This window comes from Cladophialophora immunda (assembly GCF_000835495.1).
Source record: "Cladophialophora immunda strain CBS 83496 unplaced genomic scaffold supercont1.2, whole genome shotgun sequence".
NCBI lineage: Eukaryota > Fungi > Ascomycota > Eurotiomycetes > Chaetothyriales > Herpotrichiellaceae > Cladophialophora > Cladophialophora immunda.
The window spans coordinates 3,871,542-3,894,810 of record NW_015622542.1 but is presented as its reverse complement, the minus strand read 5'-3'; the positions used below and the strand labels follow the sequence as shown (position 1 = coordinate 3,894,810).

Below are 23,269 nucleotides of genomic sequence, written 5' to 3'. Positions count from 1 at the left end.
CTACCTACCGTCTTGGGCACCAAACACTTTTTAAAGGGGGCCTCCACAGCGACGATATTCTTGGGTTTGGGTATGAAAGTCTAGATAGAAAGCACCTCTAGGCAGTTAATCGACCGCAGCCTTTCGACCGATCCGTCTCTAGTCTAAGCTGGCCCGCAGAGAATGGACAGCGGGATCACGTCCAAAGCAATAACGGCGTGTTGCACGGTTTGCGTGTCCTCCTACGGCGAAGATCCCAACCATACATATTAGCTGCGCGGCCTTTGTTCGTCAGGACATGATGGCTCGTCCAGACGATTCAGAAGCTCGGCATTTGCCCCCTAGCACAGGAGCCTTGGGGTTGAGTCAACAAGGATCGTGGGAGAACGAGCTGCGCCTCATTTGCTTTTCCCACAGCCCACGTACTCGTACGCAGTCACACCGCGGGGGCCACGAGGCGGCAAACCTGTCTGCGTCATAGGAGAACGGGGACTTTTATGAGCGCTTATGACGATGCCTTTTTTCGTGACGGCGTGGCTCAGCGATCAAGTGATTGTCGAGGGTGGGGGCGATGCAAAGGCGTCGATGTCATTGTGTTGAATATCTGGGACAGCCAAGTCTTTGCACATAACGAGTACGATTTGTGGTTGTTCGGATGGTTGATGACAGGACCATCAGAGCTAGAGAAGAAGTGTAGCTGGTCATCAAAACCAGTGAAAGATTGTTCCTCGTGGTTGGTGGCAAGGCTGAAACGGCTTGCAGAAAGACCACGCCACAACTATGGTTCAGACTCGGACGAATTCTTTGTTGTTACCGTAGTAGGCCTTGCAGCTGGGGGGGGGGGGACTGTATCGAGTAGACCAGGGCTCGAAAGGCGTCGTGCTATGCTATTTGATTCGCAAACCACCAGGGGAGTTTTGCATATCTGCATATCTGTGTATGTAGGGAGGCGCCCTCGAGGTCAAGCCTCAGAGAAAGGGCGCACGTACGTCACCAACATTGATAATGTGTACCGCGTATTCGTAGAGGAGGCTCAATGATGAGAGAGTGCTTGTGTCTTCTCGTACGAGGTATTACTAGCAAGGACCTATCCGAGCATGTAACGACGGTTGTGCACACCCTTGCGTGCCAGGGCCCAGCAGCCACATGGCCGATGACTCGACCGTCTGGGTCGGCCAACAGGCCAGCAGGCCAACCAGCCACCGACCACCGCGGTCAAATTCGGGTCGAAGGGAGGGAGGGGGGGAAGATCCAGAATCCGGGCAGCAGTGAAGTACGGGCCTCATCGGCCTCAAGGGGAGGGCAAAACCGGGTCTAGATTGGATGCGGCTTAGGCAGCGTTGGCCCTTTTTTATTTTTAAAATTGCGGCGTTGCGTCGGGGCCACCGTTGGTGGTGATAATCAATCACATCACATGGCAAGGAGCCACTACTACTACTGGGAGATACCCCCCTTTCGCCCTCTAAGAATTCGCGAAATAGTAATCGCATCGGCCCGAAGACGAACAAAAAGTCCGTCCACATGGCTGTTTCTCTGGGGACAGCGACAGCGACAGCGACAACGACAGGGGCAGAAATCTGATGATGGAAAATAGTAGCCAGCATCGACGACTAACTGTCCTCTCCTCACATCCATACTAGGTCCCGTGGAATGAATCACAAAGCTGCAAGGACGTCCAATCGATCCACGACTTGGGGGAGAAATTGAATGCTTTTCTGGATACAACACAGAGCGAGGATGGCTCTAAATTGGACACATATGCACACACAGCTAATATCGTAGACAATACCAAATAGGCATTAGGATGTTGGACTCTAGCCGAGGAATATATGTTCCAGTATCCAAAAAAGAAGGTCGTGTCATCAGGGTCATCAAGTGATGCCAAAATATTCCCTTTTCAAATATAATAGTCCCAAGGATTTTTCTTTGTCCCAATATACGCGCTCGCTTGCTCAATAATGCCCGAGAAATAACCAAAGATAAAATAAATAAAAAAAAGAGAAATACACACTAGCTGGATCAAGGGGGTATCCGTAACCAAAGAAGATTCAGTCTTTTCCTCCTGCTGGACCTCAAATCGTTCTCCGAGGGTGGGCGAGGAGCTTAATAGCTCTGGCTTTGGCTTTGCGTCGAGTTCCGGAGCTTCTCCTTGGAATCGCCTTGCCTCCATCGCCGCCCGCTGACCAGCTCCCACACGGCCAGTACGGCCACCACGACGCCGAGGATGAACAGCGGGATGAGGTTCCATCTCCAGCCCCGCATCAGGCGAAGGTTGTTGCGGATGTCGCGACGGTCGCTGGCGTGCGCGAGAGGAAGGGCGAGGACTGCGACGAACCAGTTCTCGGGCGTCCAGTTGTCGAGCGGGTACATCTTTGGCTCCGGGTTCGCCGCGGCAACCGTGAGGTTGATGGTCTGGTCGTCGGTCTGGGCCGTGACCACGAAGGTGTAGATCAAGGCGGAAAGGGTGAGAAGGGCCGAGAGCACGGTCATGACGACCCAGAAGACGAAGATGCCCGAGTGGTTGGTGGCTTGTGTCTGGAAAGGCCAGTTAGCAGCGAGCCCTCTAAAACATGTCACTTCTGGAGAGTGCCCAAAACGTACCCTTCTGGCTCGTCGCTTCTCATACCAAATAGTGAGCAACCCCAAAAAGCCGACCAGCACAATGGCGGTTCCTGCAGCGCCGTTGCTTGTATGCCCTTGGTTGACCAGAAGCCCCTTGGGCTTGCCGTGGAGGTCGAAACTACCATTGGGAGCGTTGATGGTGAAGAATCTCCCCGCCCGGTCGTGCAAGAAACCAACCATTGACCCTACAAAGCCGACCTCGATGACCCCATCGATCATCAAGAAGGACATGGCAACGTACAACGGTAAATAGTTCGACATGGTGGAATGAGGTGGAGGGGAATATCTGATGCTATCTCCAATGGCGAGGTATTGAATTCGACAAAGGAATTCGCAGGAAGAGGTGAGGATTTGTGTTTCGTCTTCTGGGAGGGATGAGATTATAGTATATTAGGTCCGTGATCTCAGCACAGCAGATGGCAGTATGACTAACAACAGCCAACAGGAAGGCGAGTGCGGTGTGTGTGTGGCAAAATCCCAGGTGGAACGAAAGCGGGGGGGAAAGGATGCTTTATAACAAAGATGCTCTTTGGGCAGCATAGGCAGGGCATTTGGGTTTTAAGGCTGAAAAGGCATCGCGCCTTGCATCAACAAGCAATTTGCTTCGCACCTCCAAAACTTACCCTGTATGGAGTTAGTGGCTGAAGGCTGCGTCCCATGGAAAAGACAAGGTGCATGGGACTGCCAGCTTCTCCCTCGTATTCTTGAATGCCGGGGACTCGTGTGCCTGACGGACATCTAACACCCAGATGGGAGGCCCAACCCGTGGCACCCTGTTGGCATGCCTTGGTTGCTGGGCACTCGGTATACAGAACCCGCATGGGGAAGGTGATTGCCTCCAGCTGCCTGCCCCGTGTTGTTATTTTCGAAGAATGAACGAGTCACTAGGTGGACGATCAAGCCTCTCTCGGGGAGACAGGCTGCAAAGACATTTTCAGGCCAGCCGGTCGGAGCCAGCGAATCTCGACCCTTTAGGAGCCTTGGCTGCTTATCAAACGGGCAACGGCGCCGACGTGTCCGTCTCATTCTGGCTGCTGCTGTGGAACAACTCGAGCCAGCCACCCGGGGGCAGAGGTCTTGGTTCCTGTCGGTCGGCAGAAGTACTGTCGAGTTATATCGTGACAGCGGCCGCTTTGCAGTCAGCTGGGAAGCAGTGGCTGACTGCAACATCTTGTATGGCCTGCTGCTGCTGCTGCTGTTGCTTCTCGGGGAAGAGATTTGGGCAAGACAGAGCAAACCCATCGGGAAAGTGGCTCGATAGTAGTGCTGACAGGGTGGCTAGCCCCGAACAAGCTAGGACGAGAAGCTGAATCCAAGCAAAGTCTCGTCCAGCGTGGCGTCCTGTGCCCAATAAGACAATATTCAGCTGTTGATCCAGCGCGGCTGTGGATTCAGCAAGCCACACAACGATCGCACCTGTAAACGAGCACCCGGACACAGCCAAAGGGGCGAATGGCGAAGCAGGAACCCACCTGCCTGGGCATGCTAAGATCCCCCAGTCTTTCGGACACCTTTGCAACGGCGAGTTGCCAATTTTGGAGATTGGCACCGCTGACCTGAGAAATTTGAAAGGATTTCTTGGAACACCGTCTTGTTCCTTGGCCTCGTTGGACGGCCCCCGTTCGGACGAGCTCGCCGAATTTCCGCAAGATTTACGGAGGATCTAGAAGTCAGCAGCAGAATAATTATATGTATCTTCTGTGTCTTGAGGTGCTGCCCGACAAGGAACAGCCGGGGAGAGTGTGAGAAAACCCAACAGATGGACCAGGAAGAGGGCTGTACCAGGACCAGGACAAGACGCAGAGTAATCGCATCACATCCATGGTGCCTTCTCGCGAATCCTTCCCACGATCCCAAGGGAATGTGGGCGATTTCGGCAGTGGCCACAAACTGGAAGGACAAGTTGCATCCGACCACAGCCGCCTTCTCTGGACCAAATCCTCCTTTTTGCCAGTCGATATGCTCTCATGCTCAGCTCAGCAAAGGGAAGAAGTCGATGATACCTCATGAAGGGGATTAGCCACGATCAAGACCCGGTAGACGCAGACGAGATTCTTTGGTCCTGCCCAATGTCATTGTTGAGTCGATTCGTCGCAGAATCATGATATCCAAAAACGGATATGCAGTATATATAATATGCTCGCGCACCTTCTTCGCTATGCAAGCCCTTGAATGAACCCAAAAGCAACGTCAAATGCCATGCGAAGCATCCCAAAGCCATGCACGGCTGGCTTGGAGATCCTTTAGCCAAAACCTCCCGGCTGCCAACAACGGGAAATATGCACCTCATTCCATGCTCGGCGTTCAATCATCATTGCCCCCCTGGCTTTTGTTTATTTTTATCAAAAAGTCTCAACCGTGATAACTCCGTCTTGGGTCTGGTAGTCCCGGTCGTTTCTGATGCTCCGAATCCTGCACCACAAGCCACTGTAATATGCTCTCGTAACACAAAACAAATTGCCGTAAATTCTGTACCATGCTCAGTCGCTGATGTCGGAAGTCATCCACTGTCTTGGCCACCAGATCAACATCATCCCGATTCACCCAATCCCCGTTGTCAACATCCATTTTATCCTCCCCGGCTTCATGAGAAAGCCGCTGCCTCTTTAACATGTCGATGACAGAATCAATCGTGCAGAATGTACCCGTTCGCCCACAGCCTGCGCTGCAATGTACCAGGATTGGCCGTTGTCCTTCAGGCGCTGCGTCGTCTGGTCCCATGACGTTGGACGGAGTCCCTGATCCTCGGACGTACTTGTTGACCTGTTCCACAAGTCCAAGCAGCTCGAGGGGGCTTGCCGGAGCTCCAAAGTCTGGCCAGTCCGCGTAATGAATCTGAGTGATCTCGCGCATCGGCTGGAAAGGGAATGCCGAGTGACTCAAGGAGAAGTGGCGAACCATCGCGGTAGGGATTTTAGCAGTCGGCGATTTCACCTCGTCTCGACCTCGTTCCCCTGGAATGTTGGCCGTGGTTGATCTTCTGGGCGCCATGGATGGTCTGGCTGTCGGTGCAAGTTTGTTGGCAAACTTCTTCGTTTCCAAGCTCACTTGGCGTTCAGAGAGCTGCTTGAGCTTCAGAGGGCCATACTCGCCAGCTTTCCAGTAGACATGACTCTTGACCTGTCCCCCTTCCGCTTCGGCTGTCAGCATAACAATTACACGGACATCCTGCTCCCAAACGACACGCCAGAAATCATTGAACGTTGCAGGAATCGGTGCTTGGGTGGCGATATATCGTCGATTCGAAAACTCCGCTTTGACGTGGCTGGCATTGACATAATCGCAGCTACCGCTCGGAACATTTTGCAATCGAACTCTCGTGTGGTCAAAGGGAAAGATATTGTTGTATCGGTTCTTGGAGCCCTTTTCGATCCCGGCAACTTGGATCCTCTGTGGCTGTTCTGTGCGCGGCGTTCCATACGACACCTTGGCCGTGAGAGCTTCCTGCATGCGTTTCTGTTCCGATTTCTCAATATTGAGGAACCGGTCCGACACCAGCTTTCCTTCGTCCGACTTTGAAGCGGCTCTCTTCAACCACGCGGGCATATGTCGTTCCGTGTCCGAGCTCATGTCGGTAGGCTTTTTGATGGGCATCTGCCCAACTCCGTCCAACAGATCCATATTCTGACGAATGTTCCCAAAGAACGGATTGGCGGCCGACTTTTCCGAGGGCATGGCACAACCTCCGGCCACCGGCAGGGCATCCTTTCCTGGAGCTGAAATGGACAGTGGTTGTGAAGATGCTCCATTCCCCGATTGCACAGGACCACTATCCACCAGTTCCGGAACCAGCTTTTGGAATTTCAGAAACCCACCCTTGACCACCAGCCCCGTGCCCGTCCAGCCTTCGGATGTGAATTTCTTGAGCACGTTTAACGGAGTGACAGCCTCTTTCGGCAAGGCAGAATTGGCGTCATACACTATTATATAGGCACATTTCGGCCAGCGCGCGAAGGTCTCTTGGTCTCGTGCCGATGAAAACGTCTCGGCGAGCCTTTGGACGTTATATGCGGGTCGCTTCAGAAGTGTCGTGGGGATACATAGATTTAAAGCTCCTCTTATCCTCGCCGTGGCATACTGCTGATATACCCTTAGGTCCAGCACCAAAACATCGTCTGGTCGGGTTTTGACGAGCTCTGCTATTTGGGTCGGGGAAACGATAGGAGGAGCGTCTTTTTCGCCCGACGAGGGTAACGTGTCTGAGCGATGGGAAGTTATGGCGGCCTTGAGAGGGGGTGTACGTATACTGTTATCAGGTAAGGAGAGGCGGGCGTGTTGGTGGTCGGCAACAGTGTGCTGGGAATTGATAGGTCCCGGGGATTGTCGTCTTGGAATGTCAAAGAAGGATATATCTTCCATCTGACTACCCTGTTGCTGTAGCGTCGACCCTCCATTGGATGACTTGGGGTTTCTATCTATCGAGGGCCGCTTCGTGTGAGGGGAGGCGGGAGAGTCGACGCGGGAAGCAGTGCTCGTCGAGTTGTTTCGAGATTGGGAAGGTCTGAAGGCCGTGTTCAAAGCAAACCTGTGATTGTGTTCCGACTGTCTTCTAAATGCTTCAAACTCTGGGTTTGCCTCGAGCGGGATATGACGGGGTGTCGGGGCGTTGTTCGGAGCAGCCGAGTTGGGGTAGGTCCAATTTTGGCGAGCATGTGCGCCTGGGTTGGAGTCGGGTGGTATGGTATCATCGCTGCCCACGACAAAGCCAAAGTAGCTGGGACTCGGGCTCTTGACATCTTTGGGTGGTTGAGCGGATCGAGCAGTATTGGGAGACAGGTGAGGTGGCATGGATTGTCCGACCGAGGCGACCGCAGGCTGCGTACGTGGGGTGGTCGAGGGGCGGGAGGAGCGAGAGTGGGAGTGGGAGTGAGAGTGAGATTTGGAATGCGAATGCGACTGTGAGTGGGAGTGAGAATGCGAAGAAGATTTGAGGGAAGCCGTCGCAGTGGCGGACATGGTGACGTTGGCCAATTGGCCTGAAGCACCGGGTGAGGTCGACTTGATGTGGTGGATGGTCATCAAGGTCCGTGGCCAAGGAGACTTGTTGCTATGGAGTCGACGGCGAGAATATTAGATCCCTCCACACGAAGAGGGGGAGAGAAAAGACAAGGTTGGAAACCCCCCAAGCAGCAGCAAAGGGTGTCGAAGGGACAAGAGAGTGTCGAAGGGACAAGAGAGGGATATGAGGCGTTGCGTCCCGAGGGTGTGGATGTGGATGTCGTGGGTGAGGATGGTCAGGCGCAGGCAGGAAGTGTACGGGTGGTGAAAGCGTGCAGGTGAAAAAGCAGATCTGCCCCCAAAGATCTACGTCATTGTGGTTCTGGACTGTGCACGCGACAAGGCGGACAGCGAGGTGGAATGTGGAAACATTGTGTTGGGTAGGCAAACAAAGGGATATATTGTTTTCTCAGCTGAGAGAGTGAATCACTAATTCAAGGGCAACTTTTTTTTAAGGTTGGTGAGTGGTGAGAGGCGAAAGGTGAGAGCTGCGAGGTGAGAGAATTGGCCCGATAAAGGGGGGGGTGGGTGTCAGTAGTAGTAAAGTGCCGCCTGTTAGATATCGTCAGGGGGGAGCAGCAGTACAAGTAGTAGCAGTAGGTAGGTTAGGTATGTAGCAAGCGGGCGCAGCTACGAGTAGGGGAGCACAAGCACTGAGTCCAGGCATAAAAGACCCTTCTTCCCAGGGCGACCTTTCGGATGGGAAATTGGCGCAGGGAACAATGACGTCGGTGGGAGGAGCAACGACAACGGGTGGTGGTGGTGGTGGGGGGCGGCAAAGGCCACAGGCCAAAGGGCGCCTCCGATGGGCTGATGCCCGGAAGCGCCTCTGGCCCAAAGGTGAGAGCCAGGTGAAGGCAGTAGCCCCCTCCCCTGGTTTTCGCCCAGCCCAGGCCTCAGCATACCTGTACCCGGTCCCTCGTAACTTGCATTCCCTTTGATACCGACTCCTCGTGGTAATACAGGACGTTTCCGAGGTTGGTGGCCAAAGGGGAAAAAAGGGTCTTCTGGGGAAAGGGAAAACAGGGTTTGTGAGAACAGGATTGACGCAAGATTGAACCCTTCGCTGACTCGCAACATGCTGTAATAATAATGGGTCACCTGTGGGAAAGGGACCCCATGCCAGACTGGTGGGATTGAGGATGGAAATAACGGTCTGGAACCCCAAGGAACATTGTTGTCGCATCTACACTGCTTCCTAGCGGAGGGGTGTGACTTGTACATGGTCCAAGGAGGGAGTGGGTTGTACAGTAGTCCACGGGCGTTATTGGCCCAGGGATTTGGATCAACCTCCGAAGATAGTCGTAGCGGGTGTGTGGATGGGTAAGAGGCGATGGGGGGGGATGGAGGGGATCGGACCCTTGTTGGCGGGCATGGGAACGCAGCGTTGATTGGAAATCAATCCAGATGCATGCCTACAATACCTGGGTAGGTATGCACCGATTGCTCATACTGTACCTACGATAAAGCCGAATAACAATTGACAACCGCAGACAGGCAGAAACACCAATTCCCCGACAAAATACAAACTCCCTCCATCACTGCAACAGACCTCTGAGGCGCACCTTATTCACAGGGCTGACCACTGCATCCCTCAACCCCACGTCATACTTACCTACAAGTAGGTACCCAGGCCACCTTCTACTGTTCGCTTATCTTTTCGAGTGACCCTTCTCTCACCTGGTCCAAGAGTACGGAGTACAAAGTACATCCAACTTAGCCCCTTCAGGGTCTCGCTGGTCTCGCTGGCAAAAGTGGCATGATCCACCACCAGAGAGAACCCCCTCCCATTCTCAACCATTACTCGCACCAAAATGCTCTTTGGACGACACTAGAAATGCGGCCGTGGGCACTACCCAGGTACCGCATGCACCCAAAAAGTGCCCTAGTCATCAGCCGGCATGTCGAAAACGTAAACGATAACGAAATGCAGCCGGTGTCTGGCGTGCTTCTGAGCGTCCCCAGCGGGTCGGGAGATGCCCGGTTTGGGAGAAAGAAGGGGCCTTCTGGCCAAACGTTCACATGTTTCCTTTTTTCACCGTTCCTCCACGACCCTTGCAAGTCTACAAAGAATGCTTTCCTGTAACGGGGTGGAATACACAGGTGGAATACACAGTGTAGACTCGGTACAGGGTCCATCTCCTTCCAGAAATGACCTCTGGTGGTGCTATATTGAGACCGAGCTACTCCGAACGACACTCGAGGAACAACCAGTGCGACACGTTTCGCTCGTCATCTGGGGCTGCCATGCGTGTCGGCTGCAGCCGAAGATGACGCCCCGTGCACACAAAGCAATCAAATGCCGTCATCTCCCTCCACATCCGTCACACCTGCATTCAGCCCGTGCTCCTGCTATGGCCAGAATCTTCTCGCCCATCTCGGCCTGCATCTAAGCGAGCTCTCTCATTCAGGTGACTCGTGCCGCCATGGCATTGGCTCAAGTCGTTCAGGTGCTTGTTTCCCTTTTCGGAAACCATGAGAAACCAAGCTCGTCCACCAACTGTTGATTGTCCACAGATGTTCCACTCCAGAACGCGTTTCGTGTCACCAGAGCTCCATGGGCAAATTTGTACTTTGCAGCCTAGACTCCCGGGGATGATGTTCCGCTCAACGCACGGCCGTCTCTTGAGGCTGTGGCCATGCAGTACTGGAAAGTATGCTCACCGCCAGTTTGGTTGCCTCGGCCCGTCCAAGTATTCATCACGTATTGCATCTCTGGCGGTGTCGACCAAGCGAGATGTGTGTACCAGCTCTTGCTCCGAGCAATTGCATGCTTTCGCCGCTGCGAGGAATCGAGATCTCGGAGCATTCGTCCGGAGGTCTGGACTTGGTGTAACGCACAGGGGCCCGAAGCTGAACGGGTAAAGATTCTTGCGCGGTATCGCCCACAGAATAGATGAAAGACCAAACCAAGGCAACAGTCGTATGCCTTCGTATGTCCAATTGATATGGGGCCCTCTTATCGCAGTCTCCCATCGGGCTCGCCCTTCCAGCGCTCCACGCGCTTCTGCTCCCAATTGTCCAGGTCTTTGGCCATGAGCCTGTAGTATTCGTCCCGCTCATTGAGCTCGCCCTTGAGGATCTTGCGTCGTCGCGGATTGTACGTGAGCCCGCCCTCGCCCGCCGGCCCGCCCTTCAGGCCCAGCTCCATCCTCTCGTGGTCCGAGACCCGTCTGTTCTTACGGTCGTGCTTCTCGTACCGCAGGGCTGTGGCCGGGGTGAGGAGGAACGAGGCCGCAACGACGATCGAGATGAACGGCAGCCCGAAGTACAGGAACGGATTGCGTTCCTGTTTGCGGTTGTACCACGCCGCGATGCGCGAGGGGAGATCTCTTGCTGCCGCGCTGCTCCCGCTGCTGCGGAAGGGCTTGGATTGGAACACAGGCATCGTAGTGGTGCGAGGAGACAGGGCACCGGTGAAGCCACAGGACGTTTGGTGTGTCGATGTAAATGGCCGATGCCGTTGGTGCCTTGGGTTTTGTCTCTACCCGTGGGTTTCAGAATGTTTATAATTGGTTAGCTGTAAAAGGCACCGATCAACAAGGAGAGGCTTGCTGTGGCGGAGATGGTGGCCGTCTGCCCATGGTTTGACTGTTGAGATGGAAGATGAAAATTAGACGGAGTTTGCATGCCTGAAGCTTCGCTCAGGAGACCCGCGGCGCATCCCCAGCCGAACATGACCTCAATGCCAAGGAGAGTGAAAACTGCTCGCGCCTCACCCCGGATCGGGACGGGGGTGATGCCGCCCTGTGCTCACCAATGCCGTTACTACATTGGGAAACCTTTGTAGATGTGGCCCGGCCACTACAGATAGCTACCTCTCCCGTAGCCAACTCATGTTATCTACTTGACCCTTACACTTCAGTGACTAGTGTGCTCTATCCTGCGATCCTCTTACCCAGTTCGATACTTACAAAGGATCTGTGACTGAAGGATCTCCACCTTGGAGGTACGTAAGAAGCAGCACTGACAATAAGGTTCTATAGATAGCTATTAGCAGCTTGAATAATAGGGTATAGTACCTATATTCAACAAATCTCAATATATTAAAAACAAAATATAATATTTCTTAGGTGTCCGGAATAAACTACTAAGCCTACTAGACAGCTATATATACCTCTTAGCCCTCGGGTTTCCAGATCGAATCACATGGCAGACGGCGTCGTAACCGTAAAGCAAAAGGAAGCTACCGAGTGAATGGATTCCGTGTCCTGTTTTGCATTAGAAGTAGAGGGAAAGAATATACAAATATTGTGCGCCTTCGTTTGAATGATGAAACGGCCGCTTCCTTGAATCAGAGTGCTTCGACTGTCCCAGCTGTTCGCCCGAGACTTCTCGCTACCAGAGTCTCCTAATCGTTGTCAAATTCTCCACACTGAACTTCCCGATTAACACTGCATACACATCACGGTGGCGGAAGAACCTCTCCGCAAGGACCGTTGCCGACTACAAGATCACCACCAGTGACAACGGAGGTTTCACCGGTCGCTTGTGAGCACACGCCCCCCGGAGGATTGCCACCCATGATGCATGAGTTGTCGGGAAACCAGGCCCAAATGAAGATCTGGTCGGTGCTGTGAAGAGCCCCTACACAGCATTGGTATGCATCAACCCCCTCCAGGGTGTCGTAGGCGGCGTATGCCCCGCCGACGCCGTAAGGGATGACGTTACCAATCCCTTGGCTGTCATACTGGTCGGCGAAGTTGTTGGTCGCGCAGGCAGCGTAGACGGTCGTGGTTGTGGAGAAGACAGTGTCTGTCTCAGTCGATGTGCTGGTCGTCACGTCGGTCTCGGTCGATGTCGTCGTCGTTGTCGTGGTGCTAATGACGGTCGTTGTCGCGCCCGGGGTCGATGTCACCGTCACTGTCGAAGTTACCGTCGTGGTGGTCGGAGGGGGTGTTGGACCCGTGACTGTGGTCGTTGTCGTAGCCGTGCTTACTGAGCACCTGGGACTAGGCTGCCACATCTGGCATGTGACGCCCTGGGGGATTCGTTGTTGGTTGGGAGAGATGCCTGGACCGTGCGGTGGGATCTGGGCACTGGGCTCGACGTTGGATTTGGGTACGAGGGCTTCGTGAACGAGGTCTCGCTTTTTCGAGACGGGGCTGCTTCCACCAGAGCCTGTATAGGAAGAGCCCGGCAGGCTGGTCTGGACTGGGATAAATGCAACAGGAGCAGGGACCGTTGATGCGACGCTGGACGTTGTGGTTGTGGTTGTGGTTGTGGAGACTGTACTGGTGGTGGTGGTGCTTTGAGTGTTGGTCACCGTCAATGTGGAACTGGCCGTGTCCGTCACGGTAGGACCAATCGAAGTGGTCGTCGTGACAACGGTAGACGTGGACGTGCCTTGGGAAGGAGTCGAAGTCTTGGTGACAGTCACGGTCGTGGTCGATGTGCAGGGAGTATAGTGGGTTGTCCAACTGGTAGTTGTCCTCCAAACTGCGGGAGTCGTGGCCATCTTGGTGTAGCATAAAGTGCTGGTTGACTGGGAGCCGGGTCCACGGTTAGGAGCTGCTGGATAGCCAGGAGCGGCCCACGAAATGCCAGCAAAGCCGGCCACAGCGGCCAAAACGCGAATATGCATGATTGGAGGCTGTCAAGAGGAACGAACGGAACGGAGGGATGCCTCCAAGAATGAACGACTTGGTCGGGAGGGACCAGAGGTAGAAAGACGGCGAGCCACCAGAACTTGTACCATATTCCAACACAGTGACTACCCCTTGCCGCTTGCAGTGCACGCCATAATTAAACGATCCTGGGAACGATGCGATTCACAACGCCCGAAAGCTAGCGTGCGCGGCGCGTATGGACAAATGAAGCAAGGCTGCTGCGAACGATTGTGGAAATTAGGGGTGGACATTACGAAGGTTCAGCTCTAGTCAGACAGCGCCAGATACTAAGATGCGATCAGACTATATTGACCAGAGCAGGAAATGTTCCAGACATGTGCAACTTGCATCATGATCTACCGGTGGTTGTCATGAATGCGCTTCATAATAGTTGGAAGAGACATACTGGGCCTTTAAGTTGGGCAATTCGATCAAGTGAACTTTGAATTGACTTTTGTGGGGGAGAGTGCCATAACAAAGAGCTCGGACCCGATAATTTCGCTTACCGCATCTGGCGCCCCTGTCACAAAACTAGACCTATTAAGCAACATTCCAGGGGGTAGACCTTTCTGTGCGTATCCTTTTTTCATGGCACTGAGACGCCATCTAGGTACCGAGTCAGAACTGAGGAGCGAGGGCTGTACAAGTGAGAGCGTGAAGGGGGAAAGTGCAGCCCTTACAGGATATAGCGTCGGAGGGTAGCATCTTGGTTCTTTATTGTCTTTGAGACATGCTCGTCTCGGCCGCAAACTTCGTCGACCTCTCTGTGTGCCCCTCTCTGGTAACCGTTGGCTTCAGCACGGGCGACAAGCAGTTCGTCCGCCGTAAGCTCCTGCTGGCTCAGCTGGCCCATGACGCTGGTGGAAATGACTGGACTCTAGGATGTCGTTGTGGGAGGGCTGGAGTGACGGTAATGGTAGAACCGCCATTTAAGAAGGGTCGCATTCTGGAGGAGAAAAGTTCGCGGCCCGAGAGGGCAGGAAGGGAGATTTAATACTTCATGGGTAGAAGGGATGGTTCGTTCGAGCGAGGGGGGACAGGAAAGTGGTCGAAAGTCGAAAAGGCGTCGAAGAGGGAACGCCGCTAATTTTGGCTTCTCGCTGGCGCTGCGAGCGGTAGAGCAGTTCAGGATGAAAGGTGAGTGTGAAAGTGAGCGAGGTGAGTGCGACAGTGAGAGGAGGGTGGGTGGTTATAACAGCGGCACGCTCGGGGTGAGTCGCATGCGAGCTCCGAGCAGTTTTTACTCTAGTACTATTGAGCCCTTTCTCCATGAGAGAGGTATGGGGAATATCTCTTATTCCCTCAGCTAGGTGCTACCTTCTATCATTAAATTATGCAACGCACCACTCCTGCTGGCCGCTCAGCTTGGCCTCCACGGCCAGTTCCCACTGGGCGTGCTCCGTATTTTGGACCATTTTCTCCTTTGCCAATTCAAAGTCCGGCGGCCGGTAAGTTTTGGTGGTCCGGATGACAAGGACAAGACACAGGTACGTGCCGTAGACCATCTTGGCCTCGTCAGTACAATCCATCAACAGCGCCCCCCGGAGCGGCGCAGGAGGGTCCGAAAAGTGGTTCTCCAGGACAAGTGACAGGCGTGAAGACGCCCCTGCCTTCACGACGTCCCATGGCTGCTCGGGCAGAAACGCAGCAGTGTCCTCGAAATACGCTTCGAAGTGAACCCGGGAATATTCCGTAATGCACCAATAAGTCACGGCGCCGTCTTCCTCGGTGAAGCAGAACTCGGACGCCAAGGGGTTCGCGAGCGGCCGGAATGCAAACCCTGGGGACGAGACCATCAGCCCACGCTCGCTAATGCGGGCTGGTCTGGAAACCTGTCGCGCGTGGTGTGGCTCGTCGAGGTCCGAATTGTGTTGGAACTCGTGGCTTCCTGGATCAAAGCCGTGGACGTTGACGACTCTTGAGAGCTCGGATCCCTCGGCGGAATTCAGAAATGACCGTGGCGCCCAATGATATCCCTTTAGGGCCATCCTGGGTAAGTTGGTAAAGATAATCCGCGCTGAAATAACGTCCTCCACAACCGATAAAAAGGCGGTCCACCGTTTTTCACCACCGTCCTCCCTCAGCACATCCTCCACCCCGGCGTCCAGCAACGTCGTTAAGCAGATTGCTTCATCGGAGGCCTTGCTGGTTTCCCTACACCGCACCTCGGTCAATATGTGCGAGAACAATTCCGCTTTTGTCTGGCGCAGAATGGAGTTGGATCCGATGCTGGAGGGGAGGACGTTCACTGATAGAATAGCCGAGGGGCAGGCCGCAAACTTGGCTGCAAAGTCCAACTGCTCCGACGAACTATTATTGTCGCCGTTTGCCGACGGGGAACCACGGTCGACCAAATCAGCCGACTCGGCATCGAGCAGTTCATCGGACAGCAGAACGAGCGCCCGCGTCGGCTCGTTCAAGTCATCGAGCGGGACGACCTCGCGGTGGGACGTCTGTACAAAGACCCGGTCGTTCAAGGCCCCTTCCTGCAGAGTCCACAGGCGGCCGCACCAGGGAGACACGCAGACGCGGGCCATGAGCTCTTCGATAGGGCAGTACCGGCTCTGGGCGTTCAACTCGGCGTCCTTGACCAAGACAGCGGATGCGGCTTCATAGACGCTGCGCATGTCGCGAATGGCTTTCTTTCTCGTTTCGAGATTGCTGACGGGGACGCACAGCGTGTCGATCCAGAAGTATACCCGCTCCAGACGCGCCGTCTTGTGGATGTGCAAGCCTTCCGGGAAGATATCGTCAAAGTACTCGGGGTTGGTGAGGATCATGTACTGTAGCTGCGATCTGAGAGCTTTCAGCTGGCAAATAGGCAGCGTGTTGGCTCTCGGATTGCCCAATCCGTCGGACCAGCTTTTGGGAGTCGTCAGCTTGTTTTCCTGTTTGCGTGGTTCCAGGGTCTACAAGATCCAACAAAGACTTACACGTGGGAGATGGCAACATATGGGGTGTCCCCCGTATATGCAACGACCTTAAGGTCCAGCGAATCGTCCCATTTCCCATTCTGGGTCGTGGTGGGACACCGAACCGATATGATGGGAATGTTCCCGTCCTGGATTATGGCGATGAGTTGATCGCTCGGCGGGCCCGTCTGGCCACCGCATCTGCAACTCATGCGTTTCGTGATCATCTTCGGGATTTGGAAGTGCATAAAGGAAGGCTCTACGGGACAGTGCGCCGTAACGTACACCTCTTCCAGTATATCATTGGCTGCGCACCGTCCTTTCGAACAGCGGGAGTGGTCCTTCTTGACGGTTGGCGGACCCAGCATCTTGAAGTAATACATGGCCAAAGCATTCCTATGTCGCCTCCACAGTTTGGCAACTTGCCCTACGCACCAACCTTCGCCCTCCATGACCGACGAGAGCCAAGGGCATGTAGGGACTACCAGTCTACTTGGAGGGTCATAGATGACCATGTGGAAGTACTGGATCGTCGCCAGGAGAATGACGACGGAGAGTTCGACTTCCCCGGGCAGACAGCTGCGCAGATACGTCGCTTCGGCATCGTTGGCCGCGGTTCGTAGTTTCCGGTTGAAGGCCTCCAGCACTCCAGAGGCAAATGCGAAATTGTACCTGATGTCTCCCTCATGCTCCGCCTTTACGGGCGGCGAGGCATACTTTTCTTTGTCGTACCACTGCTGCAATTTCTTGCCCAACGTTCGCGTGGTGATGAATGCTCTGTGCTTCTTCTTCTTGGTCCTCTGTTGCGCTTGTTAGGAATTGTGTAAGAGTTTGTGCCATTGTGGCCTGGCACGCTTGAGTGCGGTAGACTTACGAACCCCGACGCGTGTCGGATGAGATGGTGCCTGTCGAAAGTGATGCCGCATACCTGGAACACGGAGCTGATCAATCCGACGTAGAGCCATTCTTGGACGAAGGCGGCTGTTTGCGCAGCGTCCTTGCCCTCAAAGTCGGCATCCTGTAAACTCTGCGTGTTCCAGCCATGCCGCGAAGGGAAATCGAGAAATCCCTTGCCATCATACTCGATATGGAATTTCTGGCTTCCACCCAACCAAGGCACATGGATGGGTCGGTAAGGATGCTCGGGCGTAGGTATGTGGTCCATTCCCTGGCACGGGGGTAGTGGAGGGAGGGGCTGGCTGTAATCTTTCACCTGCACTTTTTTTCACCAGCTGCCACGCAGTTGGACCAGTTTTGCTTTAAGCCGTCTGGTAGTGAGGTATTACTGTGTAGGACGAAACAGAGAGCGCAAGATCAGACCACCCACTCCTGCACGCTGACAGCCGATTCGCGCTTGGCAATGAGGCCCAAGATCGTCCCTCGGAAGCCAATGCTCCGCTGCCAGAGCTTCGAGAAAGGCCTTTGGGAAGCTCGAGACTCCATCATCGTGGCGCCAAGTGGAAATTACCTGATCCGGCAATTCACAGACAAGGTTTGAGAGTTCTGGTCGCACGAAGATCACACACCGAGGAATTGTACCACGGAAGAAGGGGAAAAAAGGGCAAAATACTATCGGCGGGAAGTCCCACGGCAACGCAGAGACAAAGAAACAGAAAGAGAGAGGGAAAAAAAAAAACAGACACAAAAAGACAATAAGACTCACCTGACCTGAAAGTTGCAAACAACGGCCGAAACCCCTCCGTCGACGCAGAATACCAGGGCTCTCGCGTGAGGACATGGCGAGATTCCTGCCGTCGACCTGGTGGGTGTTGGACTACCGCGACGATGACCAACCCTTCCTCGGACTTGCGAGGAGCATTCCAGCGACAAGAAGGTGCATACAATCGGTGGTGACGTCGTCCTCCTGGCTGGGCTCACGGCGGGGGAGATCCGACCGTCAGCGAGACACCTCCGAGCTACTGCGAAGTTTGTGCGAAGCGGCCCATCGACCAAAGGGACAGACGGAGCAGGAGCATGTGAGTTGTGAGACTCGGGCCTGGCAAGTCAGCTCCATTTTGAGTCGCCCTGGTGGCCCCCCCTGAGGAGCCAGTCCTCAAGACCCTGATCCCCTTTGCAGGGACCCCCTTTCGTCCGTTTCAAGGCAAAGGCAGGCGAAGGAACTGTCTCCAGCGAATCGCTGCTCGCCCGGGGACCTGTTGGCGCAGCAGCTAACGGAGAAGTCCAGCCGACGACGCCCAGTTATGTAAGGTCGCCCCTCTCCCGCTCGTACCATCTTATGGTGGACTGATTGGTGGTCTGCTAGGACAAACTTCCGACCCATGTGCTGCAAAGAGTGGTGCCCAGGAATCAAGTTCCTACACCATCCTGTCCAATCACCATTACTCGACTGCGTCGACAAAGACAGCACCGCGGGGTCTTCAGGGTCCAGAAGCTGCGCGATCTGAGATCGTCGGCATGCACACTGACATAGCGGAAAACCTTTATGAAGAGCATCCGACTCGCCCTGGAACGCAAAAGCCGCCCGGTTCTTTGTTCCTTCACTGCAAACAAGCTGTAACTTGACCTTTTGGCTAACAGTTGAATCGCAGCAACACCCAACCAAGCAATGGCATTCTACCAGGAACCCTTTTTCCTTGACCAGGGGTCACAGCAATTTCAAGACGAAACATACTTTACCAACTTTCAGTCTGACACTGACGACCACGACTTGGTGGCAAAGGACCTCAATGCATGGTCGCTCCCTCTGGAGACACAGCAGACACAGCCCATGAGCTTCACCGTGCGGTCCTACCTTGATGCCCCCTATCTCAGCCCATGTATGGAACCCTTTGAGCCTGCTGGCGTCCAGACAGTCGGCCCCGCCCAACTACAGTTGAATAACCCAGAGTTCCCCCTCGACTACCAGGCTGGTCGATCGCCCGAGGCAGAATTCGCTGCACTCGGGCCCAGGGACGACGGCAGCGACAACTCGCCTCTGTCGTCGCCCAGCCTGGCCGACACTGAGACATACAGCTCCAAAAAGTGCCTTCCCCGCAGTCGTGGTGCCCCCCGCTCTTCAGTGTCGTCCTCGTCCCAACCGAAGAAGGGGAGACCCCGGAAGAGGCGCAACCAGTCCAACTCGTCCAGCGAGGATGAGTCGGCCATTCTCAAAGCAAAGTTCGCCCACTCCGTGATTGAGAGACGCTATCGTGACAATCTCAATGGCAAGATGATGCAGCTCCACCGCGTGCTTCTAACCGCAGAGACCAGTCAAACCTCGCCCGCCTCTCAATTCAGCGCCGCTTCCTCACCTACAGGGCCCACGCTTTCAGGCAGAGTCCGCAAGTCCGACATCATGTCCCGGGCAATCAACTACATCCATCAGTCGGAGGTCGAGATCCGACACCTGGATGATGAGATCAAGCGCCTACAGGACCAAGTCGGCGTCTTTCAGAAACTCGTCAACTGCGACGACTGCTCGGTACTCAAGGACATGGTGCAACTCGGCGTTCAAAAGCAGTGACATTGTGCTTCCCCAACAAGTTCTTTGTCGCGTGTCTTTCTTCCGCCCCGTGTCCTCGCCCTCCTCATCCGCCTCCGTCCTCCTTCCCAGGACCACCTCGTCTTTTTTCTACTCCGCTTCGCTTTTTTTTTGTTTTCCTATCTCCCAGTCTTCTTTGCATGACTGTCTGTGGAGAAGGTTTTGAGTGTATCGGTCCACAAGTGTATCGCGACCCTTAGCGTGGGTGGAAAAAAATCCTTGTTCTTTCAATGTTCCGGAGTCCATTGAAACGAGTCATCAAGTACTCCCCGTACAAAAGGTTATTTGTCGGGTCTATTTGGGATCTTGCTGCTATCGGAGGCAAACTGTGCTTTGTTTCTTGTCCCTTTTGGGTGGTTTGAGGGAGGGGGGAGGGAGTACTTTTTTCTTTAGGGGAATGGAATCTGTTTAGCGGCAGCCAAGCGGTCAGGGAAGGAAGGTAGACAGGCAGTGCCCGACGGAGAAGTAGCGGGAGAATCACGAAGCATACATTAATAGTGGTGGTGATGATGATGATGGTGGTGGGTGATAATGATGATGACAATGATGACGATGATGATGCATCGACCGGGTCAAGGTGCGTTAGGAAAAAGGGCAGCGCCGACAAAGTCTCGGAAGTGAGCCTTCCTCGAGTCGGGGAAATACCAGATAGTAATGAAAAATTACCCCTTTTAATCGAACCTCTACTGTTTGTCCCTGGGAGTACCTGGCGAGGGTGGGTACCTAGATAGCTACCATAGCGGAATCCAAGCCGATGCAACCAATGCCAGTCGACGGATATTTGTACGCTGCGACGCCAGGCACTCGGACAGCCCCCTCCTCGTCTACTATATAGTGCCTACTGACCCACCAACAATCTGGCGCGATATATCCCGCCCTTTGCCGCACGGGCAGGGGAGCGAGGTGCTATTCCTGGCATTCAACTACCGTGAGATGTTTTGGCGAGTGGTCCGGAATAATGGCAAATAGCAGGGCTGTTTGAACCGTACTCGAACGGCATTTATCTGGCTCGACGGTCGGCCAGTCGGTATGGTATTCTGAGTCAAGTGTCTAGAAACCTCCATGTCACCTGCGTCTCAGTCATGAAAAGAGGGCATCTTCCTGTCTTTCAAGGACGAGACCCCCCATTCAGGGCCCTGATATACTTGTACAATACACCTATCGAGTGTTGCAGGGGGGCGGAGCTCTCCGGCATCCCCGGTCCTTCGCCCCTGACACACTGCGAAGGACTCCTAAAATCCCGTTGGCATGGCTGGAGACTTGCTTTTCGCACCGCAATCTGTTCTTTGCAAGATTTCTCCAGCAAGCTTTCCTTTCCGACATCTTCTTCTTTCCCGTGGCTCGGACGTTCTCTAGTCCCAGTGGGCATCCACCGGCTGACGGGGGCCTGAGATGGTTATCAACTCTGGGGACATCTGCCTCCTTCAGGTGATACCCGTGGCAGCAGGGCAATAATACCCCAAGGCCGGCCATTGCCTTGGCGGACACCCTGTACTGGGACAGGAAAGAGCCTTCGAGGCCCGACTCCGATCAGTCGCTGGTACGATAGGGGGCACTGGGGAACCCTAGACGTGCATCTGGACGACGACATCTTGCTTAGAAGAAAGTCTGCTCGACCTCGCGGGATACTCGAGGGTCATGAAGCACCGACGTGGGCGATCCCGTCAATTACCTCAGGTGAAGGAGTACCAGGACGTGCCAGAGGAGGGAAATATCGCGCCCACCCGTCGAAGTCAGGAGGCAGGTCGGCTTTGGGTTCTTTGGGCCTCCAGATAGGATCCATGTCCACATCACCCATTTTTTCCTTGAGTGCTTGACGACCAGCAATGCCTCCGCAGTCGGCATCACTCTCCTCTTCAAAGCTCGACACACTGCCGAACTCTGTCTCGTCGTCGCTGCTCCATTCGAGGTCGTCCTCCCCACGACTAGAGAGCTCTTCATCGTCGGAAAAAGGATTTCGATCGCACTCAGCGTCAATTTCGACCGCGGTGACAACCACGGACTCTGGGGCCACTGGTGATTCTTCTGGTAGTTGCGGCTCGTGTGTCAATAGCTCCGAAAACTCATCCAGAGCGCCGGTTTGGTCTTCTTTGCCGAATATGGCGTCCTCCACCTGGCCATGATCAATATCTTGGATAAGAGCTAGAACTGTGGCGTTGCTCACATCATGTTCTTCCATGTACTCGGCGGCTTTTTGATAGACTGAAAGGTGCCCAATCATCTTTGTGAGTTTGGGCTCCATGTGCTCCGACTCCTGTTGGAGTTTCCACTGGGCCAGCCAGAGGAGCTTATAGGCAGTTTCGTCCATGACTAGGGTCATGTTGCTGGATTTGGATGGTTCAATGCCAAAGGATAGATGTCGAGTGCTCTTGTATTTGGTCTCACAGGGGAGATAATGGTTCTTAGACAACTAAATGGATTGAAGTGCTTTGTAGTTTTTGCATTGGGTATTCTGGACTCCGTGGTAACATCTACCCGAGGAGAGGCCGGGTAGGCATTGAAGTATGTCGTGTGTGCCTGGATACTCAACGGTCAGTGGTTGGAAGCTGTCGTATGACAAACTCATGAGTATACGACAGAGACGATTCGATTGTGCTTCTAGTCAGTTCCGAGGCACACGAAACGACACGCGACGGGCGTGTCGGAGATCAATCGCATGTCGGACGTGTCTGGTTCACCGTGATGCTGGGCTGCCTGGAGAATACTCCGAAGTGATGCGAGGACAGTCACGCAATACCATGTTCGTTCTCACTTGGCGGACATCTCCCCTCCTATGAGGTGTCGGCCACTGGGTTTTCCCATCGGAAGACCTCTTTCTTTCTTTCTTGCTCTCATACCTTCTCAGTCCCCGCTCTTCAGGCCTCAGTCCACAAGCCACGCTACACTGCCCATCCGCGTCTGCCGCTCCGAGATCCGATGACTTGGGGTGCCCAGGAAACATCACATTGTTTTTATTTCCAGGCCTCGATGTCAAGGAGTCGTCAGCCGACACTGTCCCAAGCCTAGCCCAAGGGGGCGTAACGTGCGACTTTGAATGCCACAAATCTCGAAAAAGAGGGAATTGTGTCGGAGACCGCAGGCAGCGCGCAGGAATGGGAGAAAAATTTGGCCCGGTTGAGGTGTTCCCGCGGAGGTGATGGGTCTGCAACCACGCCTATTCACGGCTAGACTTGGGGTATATCGATAAGCGTAGGGTTGGTGGAATCAGCCTAGGGATGGAGACTACTTGAGACTTTGAGCGATATTTTGGGGGCGACCCAGCAACGGGATCCCGTTCGCTGGGCACGAAATCTCAACGGGCCTGAACCTTCAGAGCCCCTAGGCCGGGCTCTGTTCTGGCTGCAAGGAACTTTACACAGTACGTTCCTCGGAGACATGCACAGATAGTCACACGAGAATCTCACGAATGAGAGTTGGAGGAAGTGCAGTGCGTTTCACGTTACTCGTCGAGACGGACTAAGCTCGGTGGCTCCGTTGTACCGCTCCGGTCATGTTCTGCCGCAACTTCTCGTCACAAGCGCCTAGGGTGACTTCCTCGCTAAATGATTAGTGCGTGTGACGAGATGTGACGAAAGTAACGAGATGGAGATGCATGACATCAGACGTCTGAACCGTGCCATTATCTCGAGAACGAAAAGGGAAAAAAATGGGGGGAGACGAGAGGAAAA

The 23,269-nt window shown here is 54.2% G+C and overlaps 7 protein-coding genes across 8 annotated transcripts; 1 reads left to right on the top strand and 6 right to left on the bottom strand.

Moving 5' to 3' along the window:
• Positions 1–1,531: 1,531 nt before the first annotated feature.
• Positions 1,532–3,252, bottom strand: PV07_03638 (uncharacterized protein). The gene is made up of 2 exons (XM_016390378.1): positions 2,581–3,252; positions 1,532–2,514 (listed from the first exon to the last, which is right to left on the bottom strand). Exons 1-2 carry the CDS (start codon positions 2,860–2,862, stop codon positions 2,083–2,085), a joined length of 714 nt encoding a protein of 237 aa, XP_016252280.1. The 5' UTR covers positions 2,863–3,252; the 3' UTR covers positions 1,532–2,082.
• Positions 3,253–4,432: 1,180 nt separating this feature from the next.
• Positions 4,433–8,257, bottom strand: PV07_03637 (uncharacterized protein). Its single transcript, XM_016390377.1, has one exon. It carries the CDS (start codon positions 7,618–7,620, stop codon positions 4,954–4,956), a length of 2,667 nt encoding a protein of 888 aa, XP_016252279.1. The 5' UTR covers positions 7,621–8,257; the 3' UTR covers positions 4,433–4,953.
• An 815-nt stretch (positions 8,258–9,072) lies between these two features.
• Positions 9,073–11,223, bottom strand: PV07_03636 (uncharacterized protein). The gene has a single exon (XM_016390376.1). The coding sequence runs from the start codon at positions 10,985–10,987 to the stop codon at positions 10,559–10,561; it is 429 nt and encodes a 142-aa protein (XP_016252278.1). The 5' UTR covers positions 10,988–11,223; the 3' UTR covers positions 9,073–10,558.
• A 408-nt stretch (positions 11,224–11,631) lies between these two features.
• On the bottom strand, positions 11,632–13,317 carry PV07_03635 (uncharacterized protein). The gene has a single exon (XM_016390375.1). It carries the CDS (start codon positions 13,181–13,183, stop codon positions 12,005–12,007), a length of 1,179 nt encoding a protein of 392 aa, XP_016252277.1. The 5' UTR covers positions 13,184–13,317; the 3' UTR covers positions 11,632–12,004.
• Positions 13,318–13,426: 109 nt separating this feature from the next.
• Positions 13,427–17,755, bottom strand: PV07_03634 (uncharacterized protein). The gene is made up of 4 exons (XM_016390374.1): positions 16,995–17,755; positions 16,142–16,920; positions 13,889–16,070; positions 13,427–13,814 (listed from the first exon to the last, which is right to left on the bottom strand). The coding sequence occupies exons 1-3, from the start codon at positions 17,283–17,285 to the stop codon at positions 14,540–14,542; spliced, it is 2,601 nt and encodes an 866-aa protein (XP_016252276.1). The 5' UTR covers positions 17,286–17,755; the 3' UTR covers positions 13,427–13,814; positions 13,889–14,539.
• Positions 17,735–20,281, top strand: PV07_03633 (uncharacterized protein). The gene is made up of 2 exons (XM_016390373.1): positions 17,735–18,323; positions 18,384–20,281. The coding sequence occupies exon 2, from the start codon at positions 18,687–18,689 to the stop codon at positions 19,581–19,583; it is 897 nt and encodes a 298-aa protein (XP_016252275.1). The 5' UTR covers positions 17,735–18,323; positions 18,384–18,686; the 3' UTR covers positions 19,584–20,281.
• Positions 20,282–20,575: 294 nt separating this feature from the next.
• PV07_03632 lies at positions 20,576–22,588 on the bottom strand. Of its 2 annotated transcripts, XM_016390372.1 has the most exons (2): positions 21,766–22,588; positions 20,576–21,714 (listed from the first exon to the last, which is right to left on the bottom strand). In XM_016390372.1, exons 1-2 carry the CDS (start codon positions 21,919–21,921, stop codon positions 21,238–21,240), a joined length of 633 nt encoding a protein of 210 aa, XP_016252274.1. In that variant the 5' UTR covers positions 21,922–22,588; the 3' UTR covers positions 20,576–21,237. The 2 variants fall into 2 exon arrangements, with proteins under 2 accessions (XP_016252274.1, XP_016252273.1); XM_016390371.1 differs by having other exon boundaries at positions 20,576–22,588.
• Between the last annotated feature and the right edge of the window lie 681 nt (positions 22,589–23,269).